The 25,710-nt window shown below is 55.9% G+C and overlaps 4 protein-coding genes across 4 annotated transcripts; 1 reads left to right on the top strand and 3 right to left on the bottom strand.

The window, feature by feature from the left end:
- Nucleotides 1–280: 280 nt before the first annotated feature.
- PSMD3 (proteasome 26S subunit, non-ATPase 3) lies at nucleotides 281–4,422 on the bottom strand. The gene is made up of 12 exons (XM_088519662.1): nucleotides 4,230–4,422; nucleotides 3,349–3,539; nucleotides 3,126–3,263; nucleotides 2,753–2,889; nucleotides 2,491–2,681; nucleotides 2,230–2,333; nucleotides 1,965–2,079; nucleotides 1,524–1,643; nucleotides 1,302–1,405; nucleotides 697–852; nucleotides 493–543; nucleotides 281–366 (listed from the first exon to the last, which is right to left on the bottom strand). The coding sequence occupies exons 1-12, from the start codon at nucleotides 4,408–4,410 to the stop codon at nucleotides 289–291; spliced, it is 1,566 nt and encodes a 521-aa protein (XP_088375788.1). The 5' UTR covers nucleotides 4,411–4,422; the 3' UTR covers nucleotides 281–288.
- A 1,015-nt stretch (nucleotides 4,423–5,437) lies between these two features.
- On the bottom strand, nucleotides 5,438–10,005 carry GSDMA (gasdermin A). Its single transcript, XM_088519644.1, has 9 exons — nucleotides 9,692–10,005; nucleotides 9,293–9,503; nucleotides 8,562–8,727; nucleotides 8,376–8,469; nucleotides 7,683–7,921; nucleotides 7,427–7,591; nucleotides 6,799–6,949; nucleotides 6,479–6,552; nucleotides 5,438–5,894 (listed from the first exon to the last, which is right to left on the bottom strand). Exons 1-9 carry the CDS (start codon nucleotides 9,903–9,905, stop codon nucleotides 5,658–5,660), a joined length of 1,551 nt encoding a protein of 516 aa, XP_088375770.1. The 5' UTR covers nucleotides 9,906–10,005; the 3' UTR covers nucleotides 5,438–5,657.
- Nucleotides 10,006–15,696: 5,691 nt separating this feature from the next.
- On the bottom strand, nucleotides 15,697–17,736 carry ORMDL3 (ORMDL sphingolipid biosynthesis regulator 3). Its single transcript, XM_010214552.2, has 3 exons — nucleotides 17,521–17,736; nucleotides 16,658–16,809; nucleotides 15,697–16,144 (listed from the first exon to the last, which is right to left on the bottom strand). The coding sequence occupies exons 1-3, from the start codon at nucleotides 17,692–17,694 to the stop codon at nucleotides 16,009–16,011; spliced, it is 462 nt and encodes a 153-aa protein (XP_010212854.1). The 5' UTR covers nucleotides 17,695–17,736; the 3' UTR covers nucleotides 15,697–16,008.
- Nucleotides 17,737–24,519: 6,783 nt separating this feature from the next.
- Nucleotides 24,520–25,308, top strand: LRRC3C (leucine rich repeat containing 3C). Its single transcript, XM_010214554.2, has one exon. It carries the CDS (start codon nucleotides 24,540–24,542, stop codon nucleotides 25,302–25,304), a length of 765 nt encoding a protein of 254 aa, XP_010212856.2. The 5' UTR covers nucleotides 24,520–24,539; the 3' UTR covers nucleotides 25,305–25,308.
- Nucleotides 25,309–25,710: the final 402 nt, after the last annotated feature.

Raw genomic sequence — 25,710 nt, 5'->3', positions numbered from 1 at the left:
GCCCCCGTCCCAGGCCCTCGTGGGGGGCTCAGCAACGACTTCGACCACAAGCAACCTTAAAAGAACGTGTGTTTAAGGGGGGGGTCCCTCCGGGGGGCGAGGGCGCCGGGGGAGCAGGGCCGGTGGCCGCGGGCCCGGGGGAGCCCTGTGTCCCTCTCCCTCGGTGCAGACATGCAGGTATTTTATAAAAGAAAGGTGGATCGGGGACCGGGGCCGTGGAGGCAGCTCCGCTCGAGACGGCATCTTCCCTCGGGACCGTTTAAAAAAAAGTGGAGTCGGGCCAGAGGGTCACGGGAAGCCGTCGTCGTCGTCCTCTGCCATCTCCTTGGCAAACTCCAGGTCCTGCTGCTCGCGCTCCCGGCGCTCCTGGAAGGCAAAGGCAGGAGCTGGGGGCGTTTCAAGGGACAGGAGCCGGCCCGGGTGTCCCTTGGCGCCTGCGGGGCTGCAGCGGGATCTTCCACCCGAGGGCGAGAGGCAGGGATGAGATCTCACCTCTGCAGATTCCAAGTCCTTGTTGTAGGATTTGGGTGGAAACCTCATTGCCTGGAGAGAAACAAGGGAGACGAGAAGCTGTGAGCAGAGAGCGCCCTCCACTCTGCCCCGCTGTCCCCTTCTGCCAGCCACAAAGTCACCGCGAGGGTCGAGATGGGAATTGCCACCGGCGGGGCCGGAGCCGGGAAGGCCGCGGGCGCTCACCTTGACCGACATGTTGTGGATGTCCAGGCAGAAGGAGATGCGCTGGTGGAACGCCAGCTGCGGCTCCCGCGTCGAGTAGATGTCGATCATCTCCTTGGACTGCACGTAGCCCTTCTCGTGGTTGATGCTGGCCTCGATCACGCCGTCCCGGATGGCCTGCGAGGAGGGCGCGCGGTCGGAGCGGCCGCGGGCTCCGAGGCGGCCGGTTAGAGCCAGGGAATTGGCCAGTGGGACCGGAGTGCGGGATGCAGCGCGCAGGGACGGGATGCGGGGAGCCCGGGACGGGAGTGTGGGACGCAGGGATGGGACGCAGGGACCCCGGGATGGGAGTGTGGGACACAGCATGCAGGGATGGGATGCGGGGACCCCGGGATGGGAGTGTGGGACACAGCATGCAGGGATGGGACACGGGGACCCCGGGACGGGAGTGTGGGATGCAGCGCGCAGGGATGGGATGCGGGGACCCCGGGATGGGAGTGTGGGGCACAGCATGCAGGGATGGGACGTGGGGACCCCGGGATGGCAGCGCTGCAGGAGCGGCCCGGCCGCAGCGGGAGCTGCAGGTGGCTCTTGGGGCTGAGCAGTGACACAAAATCCCAAACTACCTTGGCTACAATGAACTCCGCGTCCTCCGGGCTGTCCAGCTGCAGCTTCTGGGCGATATCAGCCAGGGAGATGCGGGAATAGGAGAGGCTGATCATCCGGACACCTGGGACGAGGACAAGAGCTGAGCCCTCTCCTGCCGGGCAGCCACAGCCCCACGTGTACGAGGTGGCACCCGAGCCCGTGGCACCGGCTGTCACACGTCACACACCACGGCGTCCTACCTGTCTTGATGACGTTGTGCCTCAAGCGGATGATCAGGGTGTAGGTGCCATCGGCCTGGAACTTGTCCCCAAACTGGTCGAGGACCTGGTTGAACTTGGCCAGGTTCCCGGTCCTGACGGCTGGAGCAGGCAGATGAGGGAGGAGAGAACGTGTAAATCGGGGAAGGATCCCGGGACAAGGCGCCGCCGGGAACGCGGGGCAGGGCCCGGCTCCCCGCTCTGCCGTCCATCCCTGGGACACCCCGGGAGAACCTCGGCAGCCTCTCGGGGCCCGCGGCCTCGCGCTGCAACCTGGCGCCAAGAGCAGTCCGGGTCCCTTGGAGGCAAGAGGAGAGAGACCCCCATTGCTCACCCCCCCGCGGCTCCCCACTCCCCCCCGCGCGCGCGGGACGCGCCAGGACGCGGCGGCTCCGCGGGGAGCCCGGGAAGGGCCCGGCGTACCCTGGGTCAGGAGGAAGTAGGGCATGAGCGAGCGCTTGAGCGAGGGCTGCCGGAACTGCAGCCGGTCCGGGATCTCCCCCAGCAGCAGCTCCACCACGATGAGCAGCTTGTGCACCTGGAGCCGGGAGAGCCCGTGAGGCCACGGAGCCGGGAGAGCCACGGACGGCTCCTCCGTGGGAGAGCGGCAGGGACGGGGACCGGCCGCAGCCCCGGCGCGCTCCGGGTGCGGAAGCGACGCTCCGGATGCGACGCCGCGGGCGCTCACCGTCTGCTTGAAGCCCACGGCCGTGTGCTGCGGCGCCTTGCGCAGCGCGTTCGTCATGGTCCTCCGCGCCTCCGAGTACTCCAGCTGGATGGCCTTGATGCGCCCTGGGAGCGGGAGAGGGTTCACGGGGGGCAGGAGGCGCTTGGAAAAGCCCCCCGGGCGAATCCCATCGGACCCACCCGGCTCCCAAGGCCCAACAGTTTCCCCGCGGGAGCAGAGGCCCAAATCCCACAGGCGCCCCGGGCCGCCCCCCGGTCTCACCCGTGTAGTAGAGGTACCGGGCCCACTCGTTGTTGTTGGCCTGCTCGGGGAACACCGACTTGGAGACGAGCTTCTCCGCTTGGTCGTAGAGGTTGTAGTGCAGGTAGTTCCTCAGCAGCAGGTTGAGGAGCGTGGCCTGCCCGTCGGCGTCGTGGCGCAGCGTGGCCGTGCGCAGCCGCGCGTGCAGGAAGCTGCGGCGGGGAGCGCGTCACCGGGAGGAGGAGAGGGGCCGCCCGGGGCCACCCCAAAGGCCCTCTCCTACCTCCTGACCACGTCGAGTTTATTCAGGAACTCGTAGATGCGCGAGTGGTAATAGTAACACTTGGCCACCACCAGGTCGAGGGCTCGGCGGTTCTGGGAGCTGATCTTCTGCATCAGGTCGTCGGACACTTTCTGGGCCTGCGGGAGGGCGGCGCAGGGCGGGACGGGTGAGCTGGGGACCGAGCAGGGCCCCTCATGCTGCGGGGACGAGGGGAGGCCGGGGGGAAGGAGGGGAGGCCGGGGGGACGGAGGGGAGGCCGGGGGGACGGAGGGGAGGCCGGGGGGACGGAGGGGAGGCCGGGGGGAAGGACGGGAGGCTGCGGGGAAGGACGGGAGGCCGGGGGGAAGGAGGGGAGGCCGCGCGAGGCTCCCACCTCGGGGTAGCGCTTGCTGTTCATCAGGTGGATGACGAGCAGCAGCTGCAGGTAGGTCTCCACCTCGGGCAGCAGAGGGGCCGCCGCCGCCTTCCCCGTGCGCGGGCGGAACTGCGGCTCCGCTTCCGTGTCCATGGACTGCGGAGAGACGCGTCAGGGCCCAGGGCCCCCCGTCGCACGCGTCCCGTCCCCCCCGGGCGGCCGCCCGTCCCCCCGGCGTCACCTCGTCCAGGAAGCCGAGCAGGAAGTCGCGCGCGGCGCCGTTGGAGGTGAAGAAGCCGAGCACGGCCTTGTGCAGCACGTTGGCGTTGAGGCGGCGCGACGTGGAGGGCAGCGCGCGCAGCGCCCGCAGCACGTAGCGCGGCTCCTTGCCCGCCACGGCCTTCTCCAGCTGCCTCACGTGCTCCTTGATGTCTGCGGGCGCACGCGGCTCAGCGGGGCCCCGGGCGGCCGCTCTCTGCTCCGAGCAGGAGGCCGGGCGCTTCCCAAAGCCCCTTCCCACCTCGGTTATCCCTTGGTCCACGGGCTCTGGCTCCCCTTTCCCAACTTTCCCAACTCCTGCACCCCCCCCAGTGACCCCTCCCCTGAGATCCCCCCCCAGCTCCTTCCTTCCAGGCACCCCCCCCCCTTCCCCACAGCTCCTGCCCCCCCCTCCCAGGGATCTGCCCCCCAGGGGCTCCCTGCAGCCCCTCCTGCTTCCCGCCCTCCCCAGGAACCCCCCGTGTCCCCTCTCCCCCCACCCACACCACCCTTCCTCCCCCTCCCTCAAGGACACCCCCCCTTCCCTCCTCCTTCCCAGAGCCCCCCCAGCTACTGCCCCCCATTAAAGACCCCGTTATCCTCCCCCGACCGAGACCTTCCCCCCAGTGACCCCCCCGATGTCCCCCCTCCCCCTTGACACTCCCCCCCCCAGCCCCTTCCCCCTTGCAGACCCCCCAACAGCTCCCTCCCCCTTGGAGAATCCCTTGGATCCCCCCGTGGTTCCCCTCGCTCCTCACAGCGACCGCCCCAACAATCCCCTCGTCCCCCCACACCCGCCTTCTCTCCCACCCCCCAAATTATCCATCCTCCCCCTCGCATAAACTCCCGGTCTCCCTCCCTCACCCTCCAGCGTGACGGCGTCCAGCTCGCGCTGCGGCTGCCGCTCCCCGCCGGCCTCGGCCGCCGCCGCCGCCGCCGCCGCCGCCTCCTCGCGCATCTCCACGTCGGGGGGCGCGGGCGGGGGCCCGTCGGGGGGCGCCTTGGCCTTGTCGCCGCGGCGGCGCGAGCCGCCCTCCTGCTTCATGGCCGGGCCGCCCGTGACACTGCAGCAAGCGCGCGGCACGCCGGGAGCCGCCAGGCCCGCGCGGCCGACACACGAGCAATCGAGCGGGCGCCCCGCTCGGGCCTTTCCGCCGGCCGCTCGGCCTCTCTCGCCGCTCGCTCGGGTGTTTCCGCCATACGCTCGGGTGTTTCCGCCAGCCTCTCTGCTCCTCCCTCCCGCCAGCTCGGGTGTTTCCGCCAGCCGCTCGGCTCCTCCCTGCCGCCCGCTCGGGTGTTTCCGCCAGCCGCTCGGCTCCTCCCTCCCGCCCGCTCGGGTGTTTCCGCCAGCCGCTCGGCTCCTCCCTCTCGCCCGCTCGGGTGTTTCTGCCAGACGCTCGGGTGTTTCCGCCAGCCGCTCGGCCCCTCTCGCCTCCCGCTCGGCTGTTTCCGGCAAGTGCTCGGGTATTTCCGCGGGCCGCTTGGCGCATGCGCGAGCGTTTCCCGCCTGCCGCGCTGAGGCGAGGCGCGAGGATCGTTGACTGCGGTCGGCGGGGCCGCTGCTCTGGGGGGGTCCGGCCGGTTGCAGCTTCCCCCCGTCGCCCCAATGGGCCTATGGCCCCAAGCCCAAGTTCTGCTGCCTCGACCCCAGCTCCCATTCAGCATATGCAGCCCTAAAACCACCCAGGTAAGAGCTCCAGTGCAGCCAACTTTCAGCCACCTTGAGCTTGTTATGCATGAGAATAATAATAATAAAAAATGCCTTTGAGAACATCCAACTTCTCAGTAAGGAATTATTCTCTTTATTTTTGTAGTAGTAAACAGAGCATTTGCTACATTTATGCTAAAAGAATTTAAATTACTAATGGCTTCACGTCTGTTTTCTGAGTTTTAGAGGAAGTTAGCATAAGGCAGGTGTGCAGTCCATTCATTGCTATTGAGTTCTCTAACAACCTAATAAGAGTTTTCCAATTTGCCTAACATATAAGTGCTGGCTCATAGTGGAGGAGGTCAGAGGAGTGTGTGGTGAGGATATCTTAACCTCTTTTTCACTTGCTGTTATGCATTCAATGGGAATTTAGTTCTGAGATTTGGTTTCAGGTCTCCATAAGCAGACAGGTTGCTTTAGGACTCTGCTTTTTCCCATCTGAAGCAGGGCTGGGTTCGAATACTGAGTGTATTGCCTGGATAGAAGCGAAGCTTGGATACAGAAGGCATCTTGCAGTAATACTTTCAAATATTATCTCCAAGCCATTCCCTTTAAATGGTTCCTAGCTGGGAGAAAAGTGTAGTCTAGTCTGACCCGCTCAGAAGATGTAGCGCGTACAGCGATGCATACAGGGCTGCTAGGGTTGTGAAGGCCTCTTGCTCACATTCAGCCCATCCGTTTTTCTGAATCTTCACTCCGCTCATCTCTAACATTACAGTGGTTAATTTTTGTCCTTGTCCTTCGGAGAAGGAGAGCAGCCTGGCATCCACGCTGAAGCACCTCTCTGTGTTTTCTATGTCATGTTCCAAGATGCTCTTGACCTTTGCAACAGGAAAAAGAGCTAAGTTGGTGTTTTCAACCCCCAGCAGTGATGCCACCCGTCCCTGGAAGTCACCAAGTGACTAAATGGTGCCTTTGACTTGTGAACTTTGACTTCAGCGTCTTCCAGGCTCACTGAATAATACAGGTTTATATGTAGCACTTCTCACACAGCAAGATCACCACACTCAGGTACTCAGTTTTCAGTTTCTTGTGAATTAGTCATGTCTAAGAAATCAAAATGCTGCTGGGCCTGTAAATCTGAAGCCCAATAAGTTAACTGCTGGTCAGGAAGATGCTTGCAACTGTGGTAAGCTCATGGCAAACCCTCTGAGAAGAGCTATACTAGAAAATGATACTCAGCTGCATCCAGTTTAGTGTTTGCAAAACAGATTCTTCCTTCCCTTCTTTCCCATGTTACCTTAAGTTATGATATACTGCTACTTATACCATAATCTTGATTTTTATGGTATATTTTAACTATATATTATGCTTGTTATTTCAAAAATGTTTTTTGTTTATTTAAAAAAAAATAGAGCTCCCTTTGTTTTGAGACAGGTATGACTAGATTGTGTGTGGTTCTTACCAGCTCAAGCTGTTGAGACACAATCTTCTCCTCCAAAGACTCTAGCAATAGCAGCAGCTGATCTTCTGTTAATTCTGGAGAATTAAAGCAGATTTATAGCCCAAAACAAACAACCCCCACAAAAAATACCCCTTTCCCTTCAAACAACAGCGAAAAAGAACAACAAAAGAAACTACTGATTTGTTTTAGGCCCAACTGACAAGATAATGACTACCAATTGTCAGCATGGAACCCCAGTTTGATCAAAAATTGTGTATTTTATCCTAAGTTAATCAAACAGTCTCTCTGTGAACTGATTGACAGTGGTATTTAGGCCTTACCCTCCAGAGCATAAAGGGTGTAGTTAATTCCTTCTGCAAGCCCCAGGAGGAGGGGACTCGGAGAATCCCGTAAACTGAGCAGTAGGTCTTTTAAATCCGGGCTGTCTGTTTCCAACTCACATTTGCCAGTATCATAAAGAACAGCTTCCATCTGGCGGGGCAGAATCAGAGAAAGAAATCTCAGGATTTCAGAAGAAATTGCACTTGCAATGTAACTACAGAAGTGGACCTAGAAATGGTCCTGGAATAGGCGCTTCCCATCCCTGAGCTATTTATGAGGCTCTAGTTGAGGTTTTAGTGAAGTACGACATTCACACATTAAATTCAGAATATTCAGACACTTAAATGATTTGTTGATACCTTCAGATAAGGAAATCTTCTAACTTCTTGGGGAAAAAAAGTCTGTAAAGCCTGAGAAGAGAGGCTGCTAAGCTGAACTGAGGATGTATTTCCCCAGACCACTCTGTCCTGGGCACCTTCTGCCTCCCTTTGCGTAGTGACCAGAGGAATGTGCTGAGGAATGGTTTGGATTGCTAGTCATGGCATAGGAGATGACTCCTGGGGGCAGGTGTATGATAGCAAAGGGCTTTGTAGCTCTAAATGTGGTAATGGGAAGAACTCTGCTTACTTTCTGGGCCAGCTCTTGAAAGAGGTTCCTGTTTCTCATCACAGCTTTGAAGGATTTTAAAAATATGTTGTGCAGATCCACAGATAACTTGGAGAAAAATCGGTATTTTGCGCTAACTTCCTTTTGTAGCGCTCCTAACTGTCTCGGTAAAAAGCCTGGAAAACAGAAAAGAGTTTTAATATGTCACTTTTAAATTAGGGGAAGACTACAGTAGGTCCACTGGCATCCCTAAAATTGCAATTTGAAACATTTAGACTAGTATTTTTGAAAAAAAGTAATAGGTAACTTGAATATACTTCCTTATGGACAGTTGTGGTGGCTCAGGTGATGGGCAATAGCCCCGGTAAACACATTGCTCTAGATGGTGTGGGTTTATCCTGAGAAATTTCTGCTTAGCTGAATGGCTTAAAAGTAATGCAAATAATAGTATTAAGATACACTGCTTGCCATCAGACATGAATGTTTGTTCATCATCCTCCGGGAAATGGCAAATATCTACAAGAGAATAAAAAGGGAATTGTTAACTGAGAAAATACTTAAAGTTGGATAAGTTTTTTCCTTTTTTTCCCTCTAAGTCTGAAGATATTAGCACCCCAGTTATGAAATTTCCTGCGCTCACTGTAAGTCAGACCGTGATATTGTTTCAACTGTTCTCCACTGCATCCGCTTTCTGCACTTCCTCTATAAGAAAAGGACCTTTATCCTTTGCACAGTGTTTCAACAGGAACTGCCTTTGGAATTTACAGAGTTTATAATAGAGATTTCCTTATAAGTTTGTTTCTTTCCAAAAAAAACACCGCTTCACCTCCCTCCTAAGTAGCTCTTTAGCTCACTTTATGTAAAAATGCTCATTTTCTTTCAAACGAGCTGCGGCGTGGGGACGTTAGGCTGAAAGAGGTTTTAGGAAATGTTTTTGCTGCCTGCAGTGGAAGGGTTGGAAGTCACTTACCCCATGATCCGTCTCCAATTAATAGCTGTGTTGTCCTGAACGCCATGGTGCAGCCTTTGGATATAGTTATGCCTTGTCTGAAGCCTCCGGTGCCCTGATCAACAACAACAAAAAGTGTCACTAGACCCAAAAAGGCACACAGATATTCTCAGACGTCTGGCTGCTGAAGATAAACACAAATCAAACCTCTGTGATGAACTTGGCGTAAAGCTGGACCATTAAGTTCCCTTCTATCTTGCTGGTTTCCTCACATTTGGTTTCCTCTAAGACTTGTATCGATTCAGAAACCACAAACAAATTCTGTTGCTTTTTCTTTAACTGTTGAATGAAGGAATGTTTCATATTCATTTTTCTAAAGAAGGGAAAAAGATGCAATATTAATGCTGAATGTCTGTTGGTTTTATCTGGGAGTTATACCAAAAATACCTGCAGCCTGTGTAGACACAGAGGCCTTATGCTTGTGTCCTTTCTCTTGCTGTGTGAGTATACATAAATGTGACAATGTGGTTAAGAGGCTTTTTGTGGGGGGGAAAAAAGGTGAGCTACAATTTCTGCTGTCCCCTGTGCACTTCCCTTCTGCATCTTTTAGGGACCTGCAGGAAGGATGTGGCAGAGGAGGCTGTGTTCTGGCAGGCCACATAGGTGCCATGTCCCAGTTTGCCTGTTCATTTCCAGGGATAAAATATGAGAAGAGATGGCTCGACTGGCGTTGAGGTGTTTCTACTTAAAAGCTCCTTACATAGGTTTGTGTTAGGATTTCTTTGTTTTTACCACCTCTTTCCTCCAGAAGTACGCATAGCTAGTGCAAATGCAGGGGCTTCACTCTCAATTTTGGAGGCTGAAAACAATTTGTGTGATCTGGCATAAGGCAAAAGGGGGTGACCAAAGCATGTGTTCTCTCTTCACACCTTCCTTACCTTTCTGCTTTCAGTGACTCAAGTTTTGCTACTGGAATGTGTTTCTTTTCCAGCTTGATGGACCTGTCTTTGGACCAGCAGGTAGATAGAGATACTTCTGTGTTTGCAGAGTTAACAGGAATTTGAAGTTTCCCTTGAATTTTGCCGTCGACGTGGTGTGTGAGTGTAACTTGGCTTGAATCTTGAACATCCTTAGCAGGGATGAGGGGCTCTGAAATAATTTGATGTGCTTGATTAAACATAATTACACAGACTCAGAACTCATGCACACAGGAAAGATGGGTCATGGCAGCCCCTGAGTGAAAACAGAATGATCTTTGGCTTACGGAAACAAACAGGATGATGTTTGGCTTATCAGCCAAAAATGGTGAATTTAAGAGTGATAAATCTGGGCATTACCTGCACTTGTTTTGTCTTCTCCAGGTAGCAGCACATCATAGAGGTTATACTCTGTTCTCCTGTAGCCAGGATTTCGGTTAAAAATGGTTTTTCCTTTTCTTCTAACTAGGCAGAACAGTCTGAAATGTTCTTGGTCCGAGATACTAGAAACTGGAATCAGTTCTCCCTTTGGATCCATCTGCTTTGCTATGGATTGGGTAACTTTTTTGAACATACTGCTGAAGCTTGATCAAAAACTTTGAACCGAAAGATAGTGTACTTTTGCCTTGGGAAAGGTAAAGACAAATTAAGCCAAATTACTTGAAATACAAATAGGAGGCTTCAGAAGAAATATCTGGCACTTCTAATTTATTGAGCAGTTTTTTTTTTTTAAACACCCAGAAAGTCCACATTTGTACTAGGGCATATTTATACAAGATTATTTACAGGGAAGTTCTTGGCGAACCAGGGATAACTAATGTGTTGACCCCATTTAAAATTGGTGAGGAGGGGAAAAAAAGTTTGTGCAATTTCCTGCCACAATGAGCGAGCAGTTTGAGAAGGATGATTCTTAGTTTCTTTATAAGTGCTACTTCTGCATTTTACTCCCTTATATCTTGAGGCCTGACAGATAAGAGTGATTTATTGGGAAATGACAGTGCTAAAGCATTAGAAAAAATGATTTTGTTGAAATCTGACAGCGAGAAAGTGAAAGTGTTGAGAGGAGAGTAATGATTTCCAGGAAAGCGATAGGACAGCTTGCTGTATGCTGAAATGTTCCTCGGCATTTTGGGTACATTTGGGTACATTTTGGGTACTGTAGCTGCAGGCTCCTCCTCCCCCTAAACACACACGTTCCGGCACGGCTGCTCCATTATGATCCAGCTCTCTGCCTTCGTCTCCCCCGAGAAAGGTGGATGTTAGGCAGAAAGGCAGGCGCTGTCAGACTCTGTCCTGTTTCAGCTTGTTGGTACTTTCAGTTTCATTTCTTGCCTTTCTAGCAATATTTGTAAGGCACAATGAAGAATATTCTGGATTTATGAATTGAAAAAAGCTACTGTAGTCATTAAGGAGAAAAGCGTACAGGGTTTTTCCCCCCCATCTGTACCCTACTTCATCAGATTTTGCTAGAGAAAGGAAGAGAAGCAGATTGTGGGTTATAGTTCATGTTAGTGATTCCATCACACGGCGGAGGGAATTGTTCCTCCTCCTTACTTAAGGTCCCTCAGCAGTCTGAAAAAGCAGTTCGATTCTTTCAAATTTGTGAAGACTGACACATCAGAGGATAGAATATTGTATAAAATGAGGGCAGGAGTGAAGAAATAGTCCTACTCTCTTCTGTTTCATGTGGAATCATTTTAGTAGTTTGCAGAGAACTCATTCTCTTACCAGACTTAAAAAAAACCCATAAAACTAAAACTGCTCTTAAGTTTGCTCTACTCCTCTCCTGTATGGAAAGCTCTTAAAAATCCACTTGCCTCTTTACGGTGCGAAGCAGCTTCTCTTCTTGCCTCTTCCTCAGTGCAGAGGTTCATGCAGTCACGGGCGCTGTGTGTAGCGTTGCCTCTTTAAAGCAGAGGGGTGGAGAAATGCTTGAGGTGTCCGGAAATAGCAATAGGATTGCCCTAATATAGCACATAATTCTTGCTCCCAAAAGTTCTGTCATCAGTGTGGTTTTCTGTCATGAATTGTTACAGTGGGCGTGGATAATCTTAAATAGTGCCATGGATTAATTCCTCTTATATTTTAAGATTAATGCCATTCCTAGTCTGGTTTTGAGTTGTACTGCACTTCTTATCTATTGAAATAACATGTTCTGGTTTTGGAGATTTCACTAAAGCTGTCAGAGAGGAACAACTAGGTGTGTTGTAGACAAGAGGACAATGTTATTACTTTACTGGGAGCACTTTCAGGAACTAGCTGCCATGTGTTAATCATTGCATTGAAATCTCTGGACTGTGTGTTACAGTTACGAAAGCTGTCATAAACCATTTCTTGGGATTTTCTGTAAGACTTTATATCATTTCTACAGTTTGTTTTTAAAAACCTGAATGCCAGGCATGCGAGGGGAAGAGCCCTGAGGCCAAAGCACTTGGCATGTGTCTTTCCCACTCGTCCGTGTGTCCAGCTGAGCAGGGATGCACACCTGCACCCGCCGTGCTCCACTCCAGGAAGCTGCAAGCCTTCTGCTGCACTGCACTCTTTAAGCTTGTTTAACAGCAAATCCTGGCCATGCAAAATTCAGGGAAGCAAACGCAAGTTTTTACATGAATACTTACTTTATTAGTTTCTCTTAGAATACTGTACAAAGGAGTAATAAAAATATTCACACTTTATTTTAGAAAGTTCTCTAGATGAGATTTTTTTGTATACACAGCAAAAAGAAGGGCTACTGGAAAAAAACCCTAAAACTATGTACAATGTGAGAATGTTCCATAAAAAACTAATTTAGCTTGCTTAAATTGATCCAGGGAAGATGCGTATACACACCACTCACATGCTTAAAATGTATATTACGGGCAATGATAAAGCAATGTAAGTCACAACAGGAAGGATTAATGTGTTAACAATGGTAACCCAGCTGCTGTCCCTTTTTTAAGGGCCAGTACCATCCTTTTATTAAAAAGGTAATAAAAATAAAAGTACTCTGGAGTTAAGTAGCCCTGGATCTCAGGGTATTCCTTTTTTAAAGGCTTTCTCCTGCAAAGGATTGGGCTCCATGACATCCTGTTAGGTATATTAAATTAATTGCAAGACAGAATCTCTAATTTGGAAACATCAAGCTGGTAGTATTGATTGTTTTGTGGCTTTTCCTGGTACAGTGATTTCCGTACTGTGCAAGTACATGGTCTTGACAATGGCTTAGAGCAGTTTTTGCCCATAACAAGATCAGGCAAAGGGATGGCTTTTGCCAGCACCTGTGAATGCATCTAATGGTGCTTCTCAAAACCTTTTTCCCTTCTCCATCCACAGTAAAACAAAATGAACGGCATTTTTAGGTACATACTTGTCCATTCTTTGTTCTCAGTCCCTCAGTGGAGTCTACCTGTAATTCTCCATCTGCAGTTTACTCTGGTCACTATGCAGGCAGCCAGTACAAGGCTTAAAGGGAAATATCCTGTGTGTTGTGACTGAAATCCCATTTAAAATCAGTAACAATCATCTCTCCTTCATTGCAGGTACTTGGAGAAAATCTTCTGGTCTAAAAGAACTAATGGAAAGTCTTTTTCAAGTAGGTTTTCTATTTTCTTTTAATAATTTTCACATTTGCCCTGTAGATGGCATCTTAAATCAATAATTGCTCAAGTAACTACAAATCTTATCCAGATGCTTAACATACTGTATAATTAACATGAAATGTTCTTTTCAGTTTTTACTTCATTTCCCCATATTTTTCCTGTTTTCCTTTATATTTCATTTGATTGGATTAACTGCATGAGTCCAAGTTAACTTCCAGATATTCCCTGGCCAAAATGTTGTGCCTATGTTGTGAAGAATGTAACTTGCCATATAACCCCAAATACATGTGTGTAATGGCTATTTTAATTCATTTCAGTATGAACAAAGTAAATCAGAAAAGTTTGCTATTAAAATTAAGGCTTTGTCTAACAAGAGATTTTAGGCTTTAAAAACTGCTCTTTTGAGAAACTCGTAATTCCATTCTGTTCTATATTGTTTAGCAGTTAATCTTCAGCTCAACAAGATGGAATCAAATGTCCCTAGTTTCAGTTAATAGTAAAAATATGTTCAGATCCTCAGCTGCTCTAACACCAAGGCCTTCAATGAAGCCACGGTGCCGTAGTTATTTACGAACACCTGACCCTGAACTTCAGTTTATTTTTCTGCTAAAAACATCAAAATAGCCCTGATTTTATGTGCATGGACTTACAGAAATAGTCAATACATGTCTGTTGGGATGATTTTTTTAAGCAGAAGCATCCTTGGTAAGTCAACTGTCTTTGCAGGTAAGTGAATGGTTTTTGCCCCTCACATTCTAGCTAAATAACTAAATTGTGCTCTTTTCCCTGGAGGAGATTTGCCAATAGCGTGCACATTCCACGTGCTGTCAGACATTCGGATTTGCCGAGCACCGTGCAGTCTACACCACGGATTTTGGCCTAGCCATCCTGTTAAGAACAGGCTCTACAAACATGAAGGTAGCAGACCTTCTACAGGCATTCAAGACATTAAAATGACTAAGAAATCAACAGTATCAAAGGTACTCAGCTGATTGAAGAACTAGCTCTACTTTGAAAACAATATTTTATTTCAAAAGTCATTGTCTAGTAGCTTAAAGAGTATATTAGCTTTAGGGTATATAGTACCTTAACTAAAGCAGCAATCTCTGTCATGGTGGTTAAAAGGTTTTTTTAAAAAAAAAGGAGAGGGGAAAAAAAAAAAGAGAGAAACAAACCAAATAAATTAGACATCTGTCAAACTCCCTCACTGGAGAATAGCACTTAAACATCAAGCCAGACTCTTTTTTTGTCTCTCTTCAAGAGCTTCCTTTTGACTTAGACTATTTCCATTTCAAACATACTAGATAATATGTCTCTAGGCATTACAACAGCCCTCTGAGAAATATTGAATGTTTTGTTTTTCCTTTTCTCAGCAGCGGTCTGATAGTAAATCTGAGGCAGAGAAGTAGAACAGCTTGCCCAAAATTAGGCATGGAGTAGTATTAGGCTTTATATGCAAACTTGAAGTTCTTCTATCTCTGTCCATATTGAGACCATCAAAGAGAACTCATCAGCATTTACTCTCTTGCCCACTGACTTCTGAGGCTATACTTGGCTAATGCAGGGAACAAAATACCATATTTAAAATGTTTAGATTGTTGTCAAAATTATGAAATGTACAAGTACTAAGACAACAAAACTACAGGCTTTTAGGGGAAGCATGAGGAAAAACACATTTCAACCAGCACACAACCTAAAATAAAACCCTTTAGGAACAGTAGAAAGATCTCTCAACCAGGAGAGCTAAACCTGCAAACTCATTTTATTTAGGTGGACAATTTTATGGGGCGAAGAAAGCTCAATACTGTTTCTATCCTAAATCATCAGTTATCTTCAGGGACCCACTGCATCCTCGCGGTGCTCCGCTCGGGAGCTGGCGGCTGCTGCTTAGTGCAGCTGTCCTAGAGCTCCTCACCCTGTCGGAGGCCACTCGAGGGCCAGGGAAAGCTGCTGTGGGACTAGGGACAGACACTGTGCATCAAGGTAAGGGACAGGCTTCCAGGCCGAGTCAGATATCCTGACTTTTCCTCGTGTGAAGTGAGATGCTGAATTAAGTCTAACCGGAGAACGGGCTGTGTCAGTGACACGCACCCACACCCGGGAGATCGAGTTGCTGGCTGGAGGAGAAAAATTCCGGTCACAGCCATTAACTGCCTGTATCCAGCAGCCGTCAGCCTCTCAGCTGGCCTCTCCCTCTCAGTCTTCAGTTTGCTGCATTCTCCTTCGATCTCCCTGTAACAGGGAGCTCGGTGACACTTCTAGTCAATCATTAAAATAACTTGCACCCTGCCCCTTAATCCAGATGCTCTTTGAGCGCTGCCTGAGTGCGTGGAGTGCGCTTTGAAATGGGTGGTTTGGGGTGGGGAGCAACGTTACTGAAATTCTGCTGCAAGCTGAAAATAACTAGCATGATTTAGGAACTGATAGGGACTTTCTCCCCCGAACTACACAAATGGTACCATAGAAAACCGAAAGCTCTGTCAAATTTTAGGTCATTCTTTCCTGTATTCTTCTCAGTAAAATCCTTTTTCAGTGGGACAAAGGATTTAGAAATAAAAATCTGTCATTCTCTTCTTCCCCACTCCCTGCCCCAATATGAAATCCATATCCTAAAACAATCAAGTTTTGGGAAAGTCTGGCTGTATCCCTTTGAATTTTCCCATGTATCATTTAAAGCACCTAGCTTCAGAAAGGGAAATATATTTTAAAGTGCATTTACCACAGCAATAGTACCAGCACTAGAAGCTTTTTCCCTCATCCCTGTACTTTTCATTCTGTGTCTGGGACAGATGAAAACCTCCCCAGAATTCGTCCTCTTTGTACCTTGAAGTCTCAGTGTATCTGCATCTACTTAATGACACTGGAATAAAAGAAATCCAGTGTCACGTATCCTGCTCTGCACTAAACTCTACTCTGGAGCTTGTTTAGATTTATTGGGCATGAGGATCCAGCATGCGGTATACGTCTATTGGATACTGCATTTAAACGGCTGCCGTGAAACTATATCCCAGTGTGCATGAGGATGAGGAGAAGGACTAAGGAGAAGGAATTTCCCCCCCCTCTCCCCTGCTCCTCTTCAATTTGCTCCATCCCAGCAGTTCAGTACTTGTTGATCCCAAAGATCCGGACTCCATGCAACTGGGGCAGTTTGGGGATCAGGACACTCATAAGGGAGATGGTGTTGATTATGAAGTGTATCCGGTCATACTTTGTGTAAAAGCTGGTTAGAAAATACCTGGAAAGGAGGGGACAAAAAGAGTAAGTTGAATTACAGCACCCGCGGTTTCAGTCTTCCTCACGGTTCCCTGTTTGCTTAACCCTGTATCTGACCTCTTTTTGGACAAGGCACATAATTATGTTCTGTTCCTGTTCTGTGGCTATTATCATGGGATCCTATTCCACAGCAGGCTCTTAAATATTACCATAGTCTATAAAAACAAGTTCCCTGCTAGCGCAGCAATGCCCGGGATGCTGGACCTTAGAGCAGCACAGTCTATATGGATCTATCCAGAGTACTTTAGAAGCATTAACTCCAGCTGCAGGGCACCCCAAGGAACCTGGGGACTGTTCTTAAAACATTTAGCCCGAGAGCAGGCAAGGGCAGTGCTGATGTGTGTTTCTACAGCCTGCTGCTAAATACATCCATAGATAAATTGCTCTGCAAGCCGAAGCGGGGAAGGGAGCCGGAAAGCAGTGACTTGGAGGAAGGGGGAGCGTTCGGTGTCCCCAGGGCGGCGGCGCTACTCACAGCACGATGGGCATGATGGTGAGGAACTTGCGCGACGCCGTGAACTGCACCCCGTAGTCCATCTGCTCCCAGTGCGTGAGCAGCCGGGCCTTCCCCTGGTCGGGCGTCTCGAACGGTGTGCCCTTCACCGTGTGCAGGAAGATGTACATGCTCTGCGGCAAACGACAGCGGCTGCAGCGCGCGGGGCCGCCGGGGCCTCGGCGCCGCTGCGGCCGGCGAAGCCGCAGGAGCTAACGAGGCTCTAAGAGCTAACGAAGCTCTAAGAGCTAAACCGCTGGCTGGGGCTGCTCGGATGCGGCAGCGTAAGCAAAGAAGGTGGCTGCAACGTTTCAGCGTTGGGATCTCTGGGATCGGGGTGCCGGTACAGACTTGCACCGTGCGGCAGCGGTGCGAAATGCTTCCCAAGGGCGCTGGGAAACCTGCGAGCGGCGAGGGCCTCTCCCTGCTCTGATTACCAGGTAACTTCTTGAAGCAGAGCAAGAGTTACAGACAAGCAGCGAGTGTCTGCTAAGTTGGGCTTGTCTTTTAAATAGTTATTGGTGGTGTCTCAAACTCCTTGCTGGTCCCAGGACAGGGCACAGAGGAGAGAAGGGGAAGGGAGCAGGCAGCATTTGTGCTGAATTCAGCCTCCAGCAGCTCCGGTTACAGCCACAGATAACATAAGCAAGAGGATCCCCATGAAGAGGGGGTATTTCTGACTCCTGAAGAGTCCCAGCCTGAGGGTGGAGGTTGAGTAAGTCACCCTGTGGCTCTGGAAATGCAGATAAAGGAACCATTTTAATGGGGTCTTACTAGAGCAGCCGGTGCTGTGACCCCCCCACACACACACACACTCCATGTGTCCCGGGAAATCCAGCCCTTACCATGTTGTGAATGATGTTAGTAAGAGTCCAGACCACAGGAACGCTGAAGAAGGGGATGCTCAGCAGCACGACGTGCAGCAGGCCAATTCCAAGGACGTAGGACAACCAGATGCCCCGGCTGTTCATGACACGGGTGTTGGGGTTCACCTCGCTGTGCGCTGTTCCCACATTCATGTTGGCTTTTATGTCAGTCGGAACCCCTGAAACTAAAGGAGAGCCAGGTTAGTACTCGGATTTCGGGTAATTTTATTACTCAGTTAAGAGCAGCTCGGGTGGAGCTGTTGCTGTCAAGCAAACCTGAGTTCTATTGTGGTTGTTATAAAAATCACAAGTCAGCTCACTTCTTGGCAACTCGTTTTTTTCCATTTGTAGAGCTGACATTTCTGAGAGGAAGCTAAATCCAGAACAGCTGAAATTTGGGAATAATGTGTGGGACGCCTGTCTGTGAGAGGAGCTGTGTGATGTGCTGCAATGTCTTCTTGGAACCAAGGTGTCAAGGTTCAATCCCATGATTGCTGGACAAGACTCAGACAAACACTTTCCAGGTCATGGTGACAGTGTTAATGACAGAAGCACTTACATATGAAGCTACTTTATGGTTTATGGCTGTTTATGGGTTCAGCATACCTTAAAACTCACCAGTCCTTGTAGAACAAAGGCACGACAGCTCTATAATGACAGATCTCTCAAGTGCTTTCACTGATTTATAAGGGTTCTGCATAGCTCTAGGGCCTTGTTGCTCTCGCCATCTAGCTTACGTGTTCTGCCTTCCAATTGAAAACTTTAGCAAAAAGTTTTGCATGGGGAAGGAGGGAGATTTTCAGCAACAGAAAATAAGTTGGAGAGAACAAGGAAGACTGTAGCAAGAGCTGCAAAGGAGACGGCTCCCGTCCCAGCTGGAAGGAGCAGATGCTGCGTAGGAGAAACGCGCTGAGATGTTTTTCCGAACAATCCCAGGAAGAGGGAGCGAGTCAGCGCTGTCCTTTCGGACAGCAACGGCAGCCTTTGGACAGGGCCCTGGGATGGCACAGCGGGGCTTCACGTGGCTGCCTCGGTGACTAGCGGCAGGGATCGGTCACGCTTCAGCATCACTGGGAACACGAGTGTGTCCGGCTTAGCCATCCTCAGGAATTACAAGAAATAGCAGAATGGGGAAATAACGGTAAAGCAGAATACTCTGGGATGGGGAAAGCCTTGCATAAAATCCTCTTTGTCCATGTTCCAAGGAAGAGCAGCGCTGGTAGCTAATACACTGTTCTGTTTCTGGCACAGAGGGCCGGGGAGGCGAGGGCACCCCGCCGATGTCCAGCCTTGCATTTGCTGCCGTGGTTCCCGCAGCTGGACGAGGGAGCTGCCGTTCCACGGTTCTCACCGTCCGTGGTCTCTGGAGACGCGGCCCGGCCAGATCCGACACGACGCTCCGCGTGGCCCTGCAGCTGCTCCACGTTTCCTTGCCGAGTGTTGGCTCCGGTGGGTTTCACAAGCTGCTGCTCTTTCCTGTCCCTCCCAGGGCTGGGACGCGGAGCACACGCTGCTCCTGCTGCTCCCAGCTTCCCGCTGGAGCTTCCAGGCCGCTCCGGGTGCGCGTGCGGCCGATTTTCGGCACTGCAGGCGGCTCATGAGAGGCAGGGCCGCGAGGGCAGCGCAGCAGGTGCTCAGGAACCAGGTAGTTTCCCCCTGGAAAAGGCTTTTGTTTCACCCCCAGCGCACAGGCTGCCGGTCTGCACACTGCTGGGCTTCTTTCTACTCGTCTCCTGCGTCAAAGGATATCAAGGGAGATTGCAGGAAAGTTTGAGACCTGGTCTGAAAGCAGGAGCTGGAGACGGAGAGTTCTCCCACCTGGGAAGCTCAGCCCCAGCTTTCCCCTGGTGCAATTCCTGGAGGTTTGCAAAAGAAAATCGAGGGGTTGCTGTGAAGCAAAACAGCAGGGGAAAATGTCATGTTGTGGGGGAAAAAAACAGGCAAGCGCCAGTGTGGAATGTATAAACAGGAGTGCTGTTTGCCAGACGTATGAAATAATTCTCCTCAATCCTGTTAGCGCCTCGGCTAGAATACAGCCCAGCTCCAGGAGCAGCTGGAGGGAGTCCAGGGGAGAGCAGCGCGAGGGAAAAGAGGTGTAGGAAAAACATGACCTGCAAGGCCAGCTCGAAGGAAACGGGCTTGTTTAGTCTAGAGAGCGCTCTGGAGAGGCACCAACTGGGTTTCAAATCCTGAAAAGATAGCTGCAAAGGGAAAGGGGCTGGTCGTGCTGGAGGTAACTGCACGACGGAGACTCAGAGCCCCTTTATAAAGCACAAGGATGGTGTGAGAGTGAAGTGGGCTACCCCAGAAGGGTCCATCTGCCTTAGTGGGTGTCTGAAATTGTAAATCAAGTTTCATAAACAATGCAAAAAAATACAGAATTTTCCCCTTGGTTTTGGGGGTTGACTGGGTGATCTCCTAAGATCCCTTCAGGCTCCTCTTCTTTTTCCAAAATGATGCCGTTACCCAAAGGCTGCAGAAGTCAGCAAACCTGCAGCTTGGGTGCTTAGTAGGAAAGTGGAATTCTTCTCCCAGGCCTCAGTTTCCTTCGTACAGAGAAGGATCAGACGGGTGAAACTCTGGTACGTACAGTACAAGATGCTAATTAGTTTTTGCAAGAAGCTTTGGGGGATGCCAGGAATGAGGTCACACGAGGATCATTTTGCCTCTAATTCTGTCCTCCCCCTCCTTAAAACTATTTCCCTGTGAACCTTCTCCGTTTCCACGTTGATACTTGCAGCCCTTGCCCGAGCTCTTTGCTCCCGCTTCGTCGTGCGCGCGGGGCCCTGCACTCTATTGCAAAAGCCCAGAGCTCGTGTCCCTACCCCCATCCCAGAGCTCCTGGCGTTCGCTGCCTAATTTTACACCGGGGATTTGTTCACCTGCAGGAAAAACAAGGCAAAACGCAAGAGCGGGAGAAACTCCAGCTCCAGATGGCCGCCGAGCTCAGTTTTCCCGGTCCTGCAGCCGCTCTTCGGGACAGAAAAGCTTCAACGTTTCGCCAGAGCGAGTGTGAAGGTCAGGACTGCGCTGACGTGGGACAGTGTCGGTCCAAAGAGGGGAAAAGTCCTAACTGTGCTCGGATCCGAGCACGAGGCCGCGGAGAGGAGCCGAATCCTTCCTCCCTGTGTGGCTTGGAGTGCTGCACGGCTCCCTGCTGCTCTGGGGGAAAGGACTCTTGTTTGGGGACTTGGCCACCTCCAGGACACCTCCTGTGTCCCAGCCTGGTGACCGCGCAGCCTCCTGCGGGTCCCTGACCCCTGCGGCGCAGCCTCCTCCGCTCTCGCTGCTGGGGACACGCGGCTGCCACGCGCTCGTGTCCCCCGGCCACGCAGCCCTGGACCCCCTGCCCGTGGCATCGCCCTTCCTGGGCACCCACCGTGGGGCCCACCGGTGTGGACCGAACCGGCAGCGCCCGCAGCTCTCCGGACGCAGGAGCTTCCCAGCGGAGGCAGCCAGGGCCAGGGATGCTCCTGGGGCCTCTCTCCCAGCCGGGATCCCTCTCGGAGGGCAGCAGCGGCACTCGCCCTTTCCCAAATAAATATTTCAAGCCCTTCTTCGCAAGGGGAGGCCGGGGTTTTAGGGAATGCTGCTGTGCTTCAAGGAAGCTGCGGGGTGATGGGATGTGTTGGATGAAGGCATTGTTCCCGTGCATCCCAATCCCGTTTGGAGACGCCCACCGGCGTGGGCAGCCTCAGCTTGGGGGCTGCCGGTCACCTCCTCGTGGAGCTCGGGCGGCCTCCGCGGGAGCCCCCGGGTCAGAATCGCGGCAGGGCCGCGGAACTGGGGGTCCCGCGGGGACACGAGCGGTCCCCGGCGCTGGAGCCGGTGGCTCTGCCTCGCTCCCGGCCTTCCCGCCGGGAAGGGAAGCGGCGGCGGGACGCGGGCTCCTCGGGCCCGGGTCCCTGCGCAGGCCGCGACGAGCCGCGACCTCCGCCCGCAGGAGGCCGCCCGAGGGCAGCGGCCGCCCCGGCCCGCGCGGCCGGCCCCGACCCTCCGCCGCGGGGAGGCCGCACTCACCGCCGCGGCGCGGGGCCCGCCGCGCTCGGCTCGGCTCGGCTCGGTTCCGCTCCGTTCGTGTCGGTTGCGCTGCGCTCCGCCCGTCGCGGCGGGCCGGGGTCCGGGCGCTCCCCGCCGGCCCGGCTGCGCTCCCGGCTGCCCCCGCGGCCCGGCCCGCCCCGCCGCCGCGCGGCATGCCGGGAGTTGTAGTCCCGAGAGCCCCGGCCGGCGGCGCCACCGCGGGGACCGGGCGTCCCCGGGAGCCCCTGCGGCAGCGGCGATCAGACCGGGAGGCTCCCGGGAAGCCCCGCCGGGACCGGGGGTCTTGCAGGCTCCCAGGGGACCCTTTGCTGCGCGTTTGGGGCCACCAGGCTGGTGGCCCCTCTTGTGACCCCCTCTGGCCGGTCCCCTTGGGGACTCGTGAGCCGGGGCTGCCGGAGGGGGCCGCGTCCCCCCGGGACACACGAGAGCAGCGCCCGGGGCCGCGGATTCCTCCGCTCGCGCCCGGGGAGACCCTCCGGCCCCGTCTTTGTTCGCCGGGAACAAAGACGGGGCCGGGATCGCGCGGGGCCCCTCGGCCCCCCCTCGCCCCGCTCCCCACGCGGGGCCCAACGCGCTGGGGATACCGGCCCCGGCGTGGGCCGAACCCGCGGCCTCCTCGGCAAGGCCGGGGTGTCGTGGAGGCGCCCCCCGCGTCGGCGGAGATCCCGCGGGAATGGCGTCGGTGGCGGGGATGCCCGTGGGCAGGGATGCCCCGGGATCGGCGCCGGTGGCGGGGATACCCGTGGGCAGGGATCCCGCGGGGATGCCCGCGGGCAGGGATGCCCCGGGTTGGCACCGGGATGCCGCGGCCGGGGATGCCGCGGGCAGGGCTCCCGCGGGAGGCGGCCCCGCTCCGCCGCACGGGCACGCGCGCACCGCCGCTATTTTTATCGGCGCCGCCGCCTGCGCGAGCGGATCCCCCCGCGCGGCGACGCCCGGAGCGGCAGCCGCTTCGCGGCACCGTGAACGTTGGTCCCCGCGGCGCGGCCGCCCCCGCGGGCAGCCCTGGAGCCCGGCGGCCTCCCCGGCTCCCGGAGCCGTCCCGGGTGTCGCCGCCGGTCGCCACCGGGCTCCGTTTCTGGGCGGCCCTGCTGCTCTTGTAGCCCGAGGCTCCTGCGGCGGCTCTGCCGGCGGGGCCCGCCCGGCTCCGCTCCGGTGTCTCCCGGCAAACGCGGCGCATCCCGCTGGGAACCCCCAGGCCCTGCGGGAGGCCGCAGTGCCCAGCCCCGGCAGCCCCAGGAGCGGCTGCAGCCGCCGCGGATGCTCCGTCTCCCAGCGGAGCCGGCCGGGCCGGGCGCTACCCCCCGGAGCGGCACCGGGCCGGGCAAGGAGGGCACCGGGAACGGCGGCCGCTCTCCATGGTGCTGAGCCAGGGCTGCCGGTGTCCCGGGGCGGGACGGGGGAGTCCCGGGGACATCCCCCCCGCCGCCGCCACGGGGCTCCCGGCCGAGCCCCGCGTCCCTCCGTGGCCACCGCTGTCCCCGCCGGGCCCGGGGCCGCCCGCGTCCCCGCTGCCGCGGCGCGGGGTGGTGGTGGGGTGGGTTGTGGGTGCCCCCCCCCCCGCCGCGGCTCCGGTTTCCCCGTGTAACCGATCGCGGTGCCGGGCGAGGCGGGGGCAGCCGCGCCCCCCCGGGCCGGGGAGGGGAGGAGGGAGCGGGACACGGCGGGGGCTCCCGGGGCTCCCCCGCCCGGTCCGGGGGCCGCGGGGCGGAGCCGGTTGGGGGGCGCGGGGCTGCAGCCCCCCCGGCGGGGCGGGCCGGGCCGGGCGGGGGCGGGGAGCCCCGGGGAGGCCCGGCCGACCGGCCGAGCCCGCCCACCGGCCCCGCCGCCGCCTCCGGGCCCGCCGCGCTGCGCGGGGCGCGGCCGCTCCGGCCCGGGGCGCGGGGCCGCTGCGCCGGCAACGGCAGGTGAGTCCGCACCGGGAGCCCCCCGTTCCGCCCCGGGGCTCCGGGACACCCCCCTCCCCGGCGGGAGGGAGGCGGGGGGGGGCCCGCAGCGCCGGGAAGCACCGGGGCTTCCCTCGCCCCACGCGCCGGGGGGAAGCCCGGGCATCCCCGGGGCGGCGGCGGCTCCGCTGCGGGCGGCTCCCGGCCGGGCTGGCGCCGCTCGGAGCCGGCGCCTCCGCGAGTGCCCGGCGGGGGGGTCTCCAGAGCCGCAGCCCGGGCGGGGTGTCCGCGTGTCCCCCCGTCCCCACCGCGGTGCCGTGTCCGGGACACCGTCCCCCTCGCGGCCACACGGAGCCGGTGCCGCCGCAGCGGGGCCCGAGCGGGACCCCGGGCTGCAGGGACACGTGGCCGGGTCCCCCCGCGACGCGGCCGCCGTGACCTTGGCGAGGTGCGGCAGCGAGCGGGGAGCAGGGGCTGCACCTGCGGGAGGGGGACGGTCCCAGGCCTGCCTCGAGTCCCTCGTGCCCTCGGGGTCCCCTTCATGCTCCCGGCTGCGATGCCCGGGAAAGGCTCCGCGTCCCAGCGCCGCGGGGCAGGGATGGTCCCCTCGCCGTGGCGGCCGCGGCGGCTGGGAAAGGCGGGGGACAAGATCTGCGCCGCGGCCCTTATCTGCCACCACCACCACCCTGGGAACTTGTGCACGGACGGAGTGAATTTCCTCTCCCTGTTTTTGTTTCTTTCCCGGTGACGTTTTTCCCCTCCGGAATAAAGGGCTGGACGGAGGCAGCGGCCGGGCGTCGCGGGGCTGTGGCAGGGCCTTCCCGGGCCGGCAGAGCCCGGCGTCCGCGGGGCGGGAAGAGCCGGCGTGCACGGAGCTGGCGGACGGAGCCACCCTGGGAAGCCGCTCGCAGCAGGTTCCCGTCGCGCTCCCATGGGCTCTGCCGGCTCCGGAGCGGCCTCGCGGTGACCTTGGCGCGCGGGGCGCCCGTCGGGGCCCGGCTGCTCCCGCGCGCTCACGCTCTCCTTTGCCGTCGCAGGGTGCGGCGGCGCCGAGCATGCGGACGCGGCGCCATGGGCGAGCGGCTGCTCCCGGCGCGCGGCGCCGCGTGGCTGCTGCTGCTCGCGGCCTCCTGCGTGCGCGCGGCCGCCGCCTTCCCGCCCGGCTGCTACCCCGCCGAGGAGGGCGGCCTCAAGACGTTCCGCTGCAGCCACGCGCGCCTCACCGAGGTCCCTAAGGACATCCCCAACGACACCCACAAGCTCTACCTGGACTCCAACCGCATCCCCTTCCTGCCCCGCGACGCCTTCCGGGACCTGCCGCTCCTGCTGGAGCTCGACCTGTCGCACAACAGCATCGCGGGCGTCGAGAGCGGCGCTTTCCGCGGCCTGGCCGACCAGCTGCGCTCCCTGGACTTGTCTTCCAACCGGCTCGTGTCGCTCAGCAAGGAGGCCGTCGGCCACCTGAAGGCCAAGGTCAACCTCTCCGACAACCCCTGGCTCTGCGACTGCCGCTTGCAGGAGCTGATCCGCGCCGTGGCCCTGGCCGCCGGCTCGGCGGGCGGCATCGTGTGCGACGCGGCCGCGCACGAGGAGCACGTGGGCAAGGCCTTCCTGCAGGTCATCGCGCACACGGACTTCTGCAACGCCTACAAGAGGACCACGGACATCGCCATGCTGGTCACCATGTTCGGCTGGTTCGCCATGGTGATCTCCTACCTGGTCTACTACGTGCGGCAGAACCAGGAGGACGCGCGGCGCCACCTCGAGTACCTCAAGTCGCTGCCCAGCAAGCAGCGGCGCTCGGAGGAGTCGTCCACCATCAGCACGGTGGTGTGAGCGCCGGCGCGGGGTGCACGGCCGCTGCCGGCGCGGGCACCGCGCGGAGCCGGCGGGAGCGCGCGGGCCCGGATCCGGGAGCTGCATCGGAGCGCGCAGGCCTGGATCTGGGAGCTGCATTGGAGCATGTGGGCTCAGATCCAGGAGCTGCATCGGAGCACACGGGCCTGGATCCGGGAGCTGCATCAGAGCCCACAGGCCTGGGTCCGGGAGCTGCATCGGAGCATGTGAGCCCGGATCCAGGAGCTGCATCGGAGCGCGCGGGCCTGGATCTGGGAGGTGCAGCGGAGCACGTGGGCTTGGATCTGGGAGCAGCATTGGAGCGCAAGGGCCCGGATCCGGGAGCTGCATCGAAGCGCACGGGTCTGGATCCGGGAGCAGCATGGGAGCGCACCGGGCTGGGAGA

This window comes from Tinamus guttatus, unplaced genomic scaffold, assembly GCF_059628265.1.
Source record: "Tinamus guttatus ecotype Peru unplaced genomic scaffold, ASM5962826v1 Tinamus_guttatus_pri_ptg000066l, whole genome shotgun sequence".
NCBI classification, from domain to species: Eukaryota; Metazoa; Chordata; class Aves; order Tinamiformes; family Tinamidae; genus Tinamus; species Tinamus guttatus.
Note: the sequence above shows the minus strand (reverse complement) of the source record. Positions and strands in the feature narration are given on the sequence as shown.

Coding starts and splice junctions, on each gene's coding strand:
- LRRC3C (XM_010214554.2), top strand. CDS start 24,540: ATGGGCGAGCGGCTGCTCCCGGCGCGCGGCGCCGCGTGGCTGCTGCTG.
- GSDMA (XM_088519644.1), bottom strand. CDS start 9,905: ATGTTCAAAAAAGTTACCCAATCCATAGCAAAGCAGATGGATCCAAAG. Junction 9,504..9,691: donor AGAAGACAAAACAAGTGCAG/GTAATGCCCAGA, acceptor AAATTATTTCAG/AGCCCCTCATCCCTGCTAAG. Junction 7,592..7,682: donor ACTTTTTTTCAAAAATACTA/GTCTAAATGTTT, acceptor AAAACTCTTTTC/TGTTTTCCAGGCTTTTTACC.
- ORMDL3 (XM_010214552.2), bottom strand. CDS start 17,694: ATGAATGTGGGAACAGCGCACAGCGAGGTGAACCCCAACACCCGTGTC. Junction 16,810..17,520: donor CTAACATCATTCACAACATG/GTAAGGGCTGGA, acceptor CGTTTGCCGCAG/AGCATGTACATCTTCCTGCA. Junction 16,145..16,657: donor ACCATCATGCCCATCGTGCT/GTGAGTAGCGCC, acceptor CCTCCTTTCCAG/GTATTTTCTAACCAGCTTTT.
- PSMD3 (XM_088519662.1), bottom strand. CDS start 4,410: ATGAAGCAGGAGGGCGGCTCGCGCCGCCGCGGCGACAAGGCCAAGGCG. Junction 3,540..4,229: donor GGACGCCGTCACGCTGGAGG/GTGAGGGAGGGA, acceptor GTGCGCCCGCAG/ACATCAAGGAGCACGTGAGG. Junction 2,080..2,229: donor CCGTGGGCTTCAAGCAGACG/GTGAGCGCCCGC, acceptor TCCCGGCTCCAG/GTGCACAAGCTGCTCATCGT.